Source organism: Hoplias malabaricus, chromosome 16 (genome assembly GCF_029633855.1).
Source record: "Hoplias malabaricus isolate fHopMal1 chromosome 16, fHopMal1.hap1, whole genome shotgun sequence".
NCBI classification, from domain to species: domain Eukaryota; kingdom Metazoa; phylum Chordata; class Actinopteri; order Characiformes; family Erythrinidae; genus Hoplias; species Hoplias malabaricus.
Window position 1 is genome coordinate 8,460,248 of NC_089815.1, and position 8,003 is coordinate 8,468,250.

General features: G+C 37.5%; 1 protein-coding gene across 2 annotated transcripts; it reads left to right on the forward strand.

Annotated features, from left to right (window-relative positions):
• Positions 1 to 489: 489 nt before the first annotated feature.
• cyb5b (cytochrome b5 type B) lies at positions 490 to 5,082 on the forward strand. 2 transcript variants are annotated; one of them, XR_010795743.1, is made up of 6 exons: positions 490 to 811; positions 2,325 to 2,453; positions 3,001 to 3,027; positions 3,435 to 3,466; positions 3,559 to 3,728; positions 3,862 to 5,082. XR_010795743.1 is itself a non-coding variant. In XM_066647579.1 (5 exons), exons 1-5 carry the CDS (start codon positions 608 to 610, stop codon positions 3,647 to 3,649), a joined length of 483 nt encoding a protein of 160 aa, XP_066503676.1. In that variant the 5' UTR covers positions 490 to 607; the 3' UTR covers positions 3,650 to 5,081. The 2 variants fall into 2 exon arrangements, 1 of the variants encoding a protein (XP_066503676.1); XM_066647579.1 differs by having other exon boundaries at positions 3,559 to 5,081.
• The last annotated feature ends 2,921 nt before the right edge of the window (positions 5,083 to 8,003 follow it).

The window sequence follows — 8,003 nt, forward strand, 5'->3', positions numbered from 1 at the left end:
GCTAGAGTGAGGAATTTCCTTTAATGTGGATTTGTTAAATCAACAGCACACTTGATTGAACATAGGCCTAATTAAATATTTATTAATTAAACTTGAATTAAAATTAAGTAAAACTAGGTATTGGATGATAACCTCATATAACGCTGGACTGTCATGAGAAGAGATTTGGAAACCAACTCATTCACAAACAGAATATCACTACTTATTTTTAATAATGTTTTTGTTTTCATACTTATACTAGTTTTTTTTTTAGCAAATAAACTGCTCAGATAAATAGCTTTTTAAATCAACATTTCTCAGAAATCTAGAACTATGTATTTAAATCTCGAATAAGCCTTTTACTTTTTAAACACTCATGACTACCGTTTATGCTGCGGTCTCGTGATCGTCAGCTGTTGTTTGCGATTGGACACAGAGGGTGAAAGGCCGCTCGCTATTGGTTACTTACAGCGGTAACTGTTGCTCGAGCAGTGACGTTGTGAGCTGTGATTGGATAATTCCTCGCGGCAGGCTCTGCCGCGGCTCGGCTCGTCGGAGCGCGTTGAAACCTCGGCTAGCGGCGGGGCTGCAGACTGTAACCGGAGCGGATACACTGCCGAGAGCGAGGATGGGGGAAGAAAAGGAACGAAACGCGAAGACCAGCGACCCAGGGAAGGACCGGGACGGCGAGAACCACGTTCCGGAGACGGCCGAGGGGGACAGCGGGGTGAAATATTATATGCTGGAGGAGGTTGAAGCGCATAACATGAGCAAAGACACATGGATAATCATCCACGACAGAGTTTATGACATTACGACTTTCCTAGAAGAGGTAAGACGAGAATCTCCTCTGTTCCAGAATACCGGAGAGCACAGAAGACGCTACCAGGATTTGTTTTGCAGTACTTTTAACAGGCATAGCTTTTAGGTCGGTTGGAGTTACTCTGGGTTGGTTAATGTCAACGTTCCCAGACTCTGAAGCGCGGCCTGGGCTTAAACTGACTCTGATCATTTATCCAAACGTATTCATTTTACCCTAAATAATGCAGCACCTGAAGTAGCAATGAGGATGATTCCCCAAAAAATGTGAACAAGGATTATCAGCAAACATATTAAAGCTAACTTAACTGCCTCTCGGATGTTGCAACTAGCCGCTGGCTTATTTGCCCTTTGTATGAGTCGCATTTACAGCTATCACTACCTCAGTCGAGTTCAGTGAGGAGCATATAACGTACAAGTTGTTTCTGGTACTTCTTCTGTCCGTCCCCCTCTTTAAAAACAACATTATGTACGTTTATGTATATCATATTTGTTCAGTTTAGCTCTCAGGCTTAAGCAGCTAGCTGTCTGTGACAGTGTAAATTAATGTAGTTAAAATATAAGGTTGTAATGGAGTGCCGCTTGATATTTCAGTGGAAGGTCTGTGAAATTGCTTTTATTATTTTCTCACCGCCGTTTGAAGCTTGTGTAATGTTTTACTGAAGGAGTGTGTTCTTCAATGTTTGTGAGAATTAACGTTACACGTCTCCGCCTGAAAATGCCATAAAGCTACTCCCTACAAAGTGTACTGCCCTAGTTCTGAAACTAAGACTTCTTCAGCAAAAATGTGCACTCACTCATAGACAAATAGGGACAGAGTACTGTGTATACACGCCAGTTATAAATAATTATATTAGTGTATAAGCTATTATTTGTATGAGCCACGCCACGTATATGTCGTAGGGCACTACATAGTCAATGGCGAGTGATTTGAGACTCAACCCTCCTAGGCGTGTTGTGCAATTGCCAGGTACTGCTTTGTGTTTTTAACTTCCGTTAATTTGTTCAATTCAGGGGCAGTAAATGTTCAGATAGGGTTGTTTTTGTGTTTTAATATACATTTAATGCACATATTAAGTCAAAAATATACAAATTATATCTTTTGACATTATACTTAACAGTAACAAACATGTATGACCTCAACTGGAATGTTTTGTAGACAGTACTGATTTCAGAGGTAGCCATGGCTTAACGGTTACAGAAGAAGGCATTGGACTGGGAGGTTCCATCCCCACGACCAACATGGCTGAGTGCCCTTGAGCAAGGCACCTAAACCCACAAAATACTCACCCGGTGCAGAGGGCAAAAATCCAAAATGTAAACTTCCGGCACTGATCACATTGTAGGTTTAAATTGCCCATGTTTGGAGAGTATGTCACAAAGCAAGATTTCTCAGATAGCTTGTCCAGTCTGTTCCATAGGAGAAGTTGTCTGGCTAACGGAGAAATCAAACTTTGTGACATACACCCCTGAACCGATAAATCTAGTTTCATAAAAATTAAAAATGATTTAATCTTGTTTTACAGCATCCAGGAGGCGAAGAAGTGCTTTTGGAGCAAGCAGGTGCAGATGCAACAGAGAGCTTTGAAGATGTTGGTCATTCCACAGATGCCAGAGAGATGCTCCAACAGTACTACATTGGAGAGCTGCACATGGTAGTGTACATTTCATTCTTGTTTTCTTTCTGCTAAATGTGGGCAGTATGAGCATATTTACCATGATCATTAAACCATTGCAGTACAATTTTCTGAGATGATCTAAGTTCTTAATAAACACCAACTGCAAGTTTTATAGTAAAGTGTAATTTGTCTTGTTTAATTCATTGTCTTTTTAGTTTCTGATTTTAAAATGTTCTTGATGAAATATATAGACTATGGATAAAACTGGTGGATAAACACTGAAGTGCACAATAAAATATGTGGAGAATAGGCATAAAAATTGACTGTGTGTACTTGAGTGGATCTATGGGAGGCTCTAATCATTATCATTTAAAGCAATTATTTTGCTTTACGACCTGCTAAAACCTCATATTAATATGTACCTAAAACGAAACAAGTTACAAGAAAATGTAATGCACTGCTTAATCCGAGAAGAAAAGTCATCACCTGTTGACCATGAATATAAAACGTATGTCAAAACAATGATCATGCAGGCAGTGGTGAATCCTGTTTAACAAAGGCTTTGTTTCTATGTTCACTTTAGAATGACAGAAAAAAAGAGGCGAAGAAGGTAAGGAAGTGTTGCCGTTGCCTAGTAAGGACATTTAACTAGAACAGTGTGTCTTAGCCCTGGTCCTGGAAGCACCCAACACTGCATAGTTATCATAGATTTATATTGTGTTAGTTATATGTATTTATTAACTATATTATAGTTATTATAGAGTTATATAGATTTCCCTTCCCCTAGCACACCTATGTCAAATCAGTTTATGAACAAGGTCTTTTAGAGTTACAGTAGGTGTGTTTATGAAGGGAAAATGTGCAGGGCAGGGTGCCTCCAGGGCCAGGCTTGAGAAACACTGAACTAGAATATGATTTATTGTGTCCTTTTTTAGTTTTTCGTTGTGTATGAATTCCATGTTCATTCATGTGTTATTGATTCTGAAGGTAACCTAAATGTCTTTTGCCCTTCTCCAGGAAGTTTACATCACAACTTCAAAAGAATCTAGGTGAGACACCCTGTAGTGCATTGTACAGTTTGAACACAATGGCCATCACTCCTCATTGACCTGTGTGTTTTTATTTATTTATTTTTCTTCAGCTCGTGGACCACCTGGCTGATTCCTGCTGTTGCGGCTGCTGTTGTCGGCATCATGTATCGTTATTACATGTTAGAACACAAATCATCTTGAGCACTGCTCAAGGCCTGGATTACCCAAACCACAATAGCATAGCGTTTATTGTTAGAAGGATACGAAAATTTTAATAGAGGTACGCATTCTAGCATCAAACGTTAATTGGTTTTGTAATTTATGGCTTTGGGAAAACCCAGGCCAGGATTTTTTTTTTTCTTATTTCTTTTGTTTGGAGGCCTTGACTTGTCTAATCCTACCCCACAACACAGGACTCACAGAATGACCCTCAACCTCTTTCTGATGCCAGCAACTCTGCAAGGAGAGTGGAGAATCACAGGATTGTTCTTTATTTAATTTTATTGGTGTAATATTCTCCCTCTTGTTAGGATTAAAGCAGGGAGAGCAGGCTGAAATCCTATCTTGGACTAGCTCAAAACATTCGTGCTCACACTTTGCCACATTCGCCGTAGCTTTGACAGTTCACACACAGCACTGAATCTGAATGTGGGGTACATTTTGCCTTGTGTGCCACCACCTGCTAGTGCTCAGTTTCCTGTTTTCAGCACCACTTTTCTTTTCTTTAGATACCAAAATCATTTTGAGACATTTGGTTGTGTAATTCAGGGTTTCAGTCCAGCGAGTGATATACAATTCCTTTCTTCAACATAGTGCTTAAAATATATTCTTAAAGATGAGTGAATATTTTATGATGGATGTTAAAAGCAACGGCTTGTGTATTACACATGGCACTAAATTGATGCTCTGGTACTTTTAAACTTGGATCTCGGTCCAACTGAAAACCCCCAAACCAAAAAACATTCTTATAGAAGGAACCAATTGATCAGTAAAGATTTCTGCCCATGTTAATAGACCGTATACTACATATTCGACTAGGGAGTAACATGCAAAATACTAAAAAAAACACCAATGATTCTTCAGCTAAAATATTAGCATTTAATCTGTGTTCTTACAGACACCAGTCAAATTAATTATGGGGTAAACAAGAGGATTCTTTAGTCATTTACCTGAAGCAAGGGTCCAAACTTAATATCATTGCTTACAAGCCTCATAGTCCTAGATATTTACGTTTTACTTTTTGTTCTTACATTGAAACAATGTGGAACTCGAGGATGTTAAAATTGATTCTAACACTTAGCCCTTTTGTATTTTTGCATATATGTTTATGGAGATGTAATGAAGAGTATAAAAGTAATTTATTCGTTGGTGAAAATTTGTAGTTTGTGTTTTATACCTGAACAATCAAGCAGTCCACGATTCTAAATGTCCATAATTCATACTCTGAGATTCTATGCATTATATGTATTTTTCATCTTGAAATTGCAGACAGGTATAGTACAAGACTTTAACGCCTCAGTAGAGTTCAGCCTGATGGGTGTTGTGTCCAGATGAATTGCCTTCTCCTTCAGTGATATCGTGTGTGTGTGTGTGTGTGTGTGTGTGTGTGTGTGTGTGTGTGTGTGTGTGTGTGTGTGTGTGTGTGTGTGTGTGTGTGTGTGTGTGTGTGTGTGTGTGTGTGTTTTGTCTTGTGAGTAATTTAACCCTTATGTCTCATCATATTCATTGTCTTTTCTGAACCATGCAACTTATTTCTTACTGTTTACACAGTGACGTACTTAAATGCTTTGCTTTCTGTAATTGAATCAACGTTTATTTAGTGTAATTACATTCTGTGTACATTGTCATTAGAACTCATGTATAGTGTGATGTATGATGGGAGAAGGGTGAGATTTTGGTACGATCACTTCACTATACCTCACTCTACTCAGACTGACATCTTTTCCCAGCAGTTGTCTATTAAAATCATCAGCATTTCCTACCTAATTTAATGTGTAAATAGGCAATTGTCCTTCCATACGTAAACACTGTTGCTTTGTTTGTGTGAATATGAATGTTGCCATCAGCTGTGTATATCTGTGGTTGTCTGAAATATTTTGTTTAAGCTAGATTTACAGAAGCTGTACATTTCTTTTGGAGGAGGGCGTTGTTTACATTTGGAATGAAATGTACAGAATCATTTCAGTAATTTTAACACATTTAATTTAACTAGATTAGACAAAAATCACGACTCTCTCTTAATGGAGGACAATACCCAGTATTACCAGCAACTGCAAAGTCATGGATCTTCTTCAGTAAAAAAGCATGACAATAGGATTATTAAATTCCTCCTGCAGTTACACAAACCTTACTGAAAGCATGTTTATTTTTACGTTGCCTGTGAGTAATGTACAAATTCTGAGGTATGGGAGGCCCCCATTTTGTTGCCAGGCTCTTGATAAAATTAATTTTACTTTTATTGAAAACATTTTTCTTGCTGTTCTTTACCCTGTGCTACTTTAGCTTTGATCCTGAATAGATATTCAGTCCCTTCTGAAATGAGCTCAGTGCACCGATGACCATAACACTGAAGCAAACTGATTACCTGTTGATTCTCATCTGACCATAAATATAGGTTTAAATTTTATTGACCAAAACAATACTTGTAAAGTGCAGGAAGATAACAGTGAGTGCAAAACATACAATAAAGAAATCAAAGCATAAAACACCACGATAATATGCACAATGCTGACTTGACAGCACAAGGCAGTTTTACAGCTGTCTTCCAGTCAAAGTGCTCCCCGGTGGAGTTTATACTGCTCTTCGCAATCACACATTGACGGAAGTTGACCTTGAACAAGACACCAACCGCTCAAAACACCCTAGCTGCTTTACTGATGTCTTTCTAATGTGCTTCAAAAATGGCTAAAAGAAAAGTTCTGCATTAAGTATTTGCATAAGAATGTTGTTAAATCATATAAATGACCTTCCGAACAATTGTTAGAGCTCGCAGAACACCAAACCTGTCACCATCAGGCAAAATCTTAATCTGCGTAAGAGCAGAAAATATTGAGCGTGAAATAAATTTGTTCTGCAGCAAGATAATCTCAGGCAAATCGCTGCTCTATTTTGACTTTAAATGTAAACCATGGCGTTCGAATTCAGCACAAGTCGATGTATAGGTATGGCAGTGAAATAGAAATAAGTCAGCAGATTAATACAACAAAATATAGACTGGTGAAAGAACAGTCCCTCTGAATGAGCTCCAGAGTTCATTGAATATTAATAAATTAAAAAAGCTACATCAGTAAATATTAAGAACTAAGATGTGGGCAATGTGTTCACACATTTGTCTAGGGCCTGTGTTTATGAGGAATTGGACCCTAGCTGTATTTCATCACCACCACCACAAACAAACATTGCTTCCGTCTAAAGAAATATTCTTCTTGTTTTTAAAACTGGTTATTACAGCCTGAAGAAAACCTGAAGGAGAACTTCTGTCTGCTGATAAAAATGGTATTTTTGCAGGACCATGATCCCAAGCACAAGGCCAAAGCAACATTTCAGTGACTCAGAAACAGGTGTCAGTCTTATGCAGTGGCCTGGTCAAATCCCTGACCTTAATCCTTTTGGGAATTTGTTGCAATTTACCAATTACACAAGCGCCATACAACAAATGGAACAAATTAAAGATTGTGCAACTCTGGTAAATAATTATCCAAGAGGATGTATATTTATATTCCCAAAATAAGAGGCTCTACCAGATTTATGGGAAGCTTCAACACTTAAGCAACAACATAGTTACACAGTATATATCCATCTGCAGCTTACTTTTTATTTATTTATTTATTTAATAGAATTAATAGACAGTAACGCTAGGAAAAGTATTTACAGGTATTGTGCTGTAGAGAAAATGTTGAGAATGGTCATGTATTTAATGGTCATAATGTAATATGATCAATATATTTTGTATTTATTTTTAAATATCTTATTTACATAGTTATTATACTTTATTTACAAATATTAATTGATTCAGACTTCAAACACTGCCAAACCACTTATTGGAGTTGTGTTTTCCCTGTGTCTGTGTGTGTTTCCTACTGATGATCCAATCTTCTCCCACAATCTAAAATCTTATGCTTGTATATTGGTTTGCCGTGTAATACTGCCCACAGGTGTGTGTTAATTCAGGATTTGTTTTATTAAATATGTCATTAATATGTATTACTACTATTACTACTAATTTACAACAATAACAATAGTAATAATAATAATAATAATAATAATAATTTCACATTTACCTGATATAATTTTACCGCTAAAATGGTGCTTATCTTAAGACTCTTCGTGTGAAGTTTCGTGTTCGTCACTTTGGCAGAAGCTCAAATTGCTTTCTGCCTCCTACATAGGGCACTACCTGAGTCATAAAATAATGGCGTTTTGGACCAAAATAATGACGTGTAGGTTTAAAAAGAACATTTTGGGGTTCTGACTGAGGTATATACTGTTTACTGATATTCATACAGTACAGTGTTTCCGGGTCCAGGAGCCAATATGTTCAGACCAGTGTAGTGTA

Coding starts and splice junctions, on each gene's coding strand:
- cyb5b (XM_066647579.1), top strand. CDS start 608: ATGGGGGAAGAAAAGGAACGAAACGCGAAGACCAGCGACCCAGGGAAG. Junction 2,454..3,000: donor ACATTGGAGAGCTGCACATG/GTAGTGTACATT, acceptor TGTTCACTTTAG/AATGACAGAAAAAAAGAGGC. Junction 3,028..3,434: donor GAAAAAAAGAGGCGAAGAAG/GTAAGGAAGTGT, acceptor GCCCTTCTCCAG/GAAGTTTACATCACAACTTC.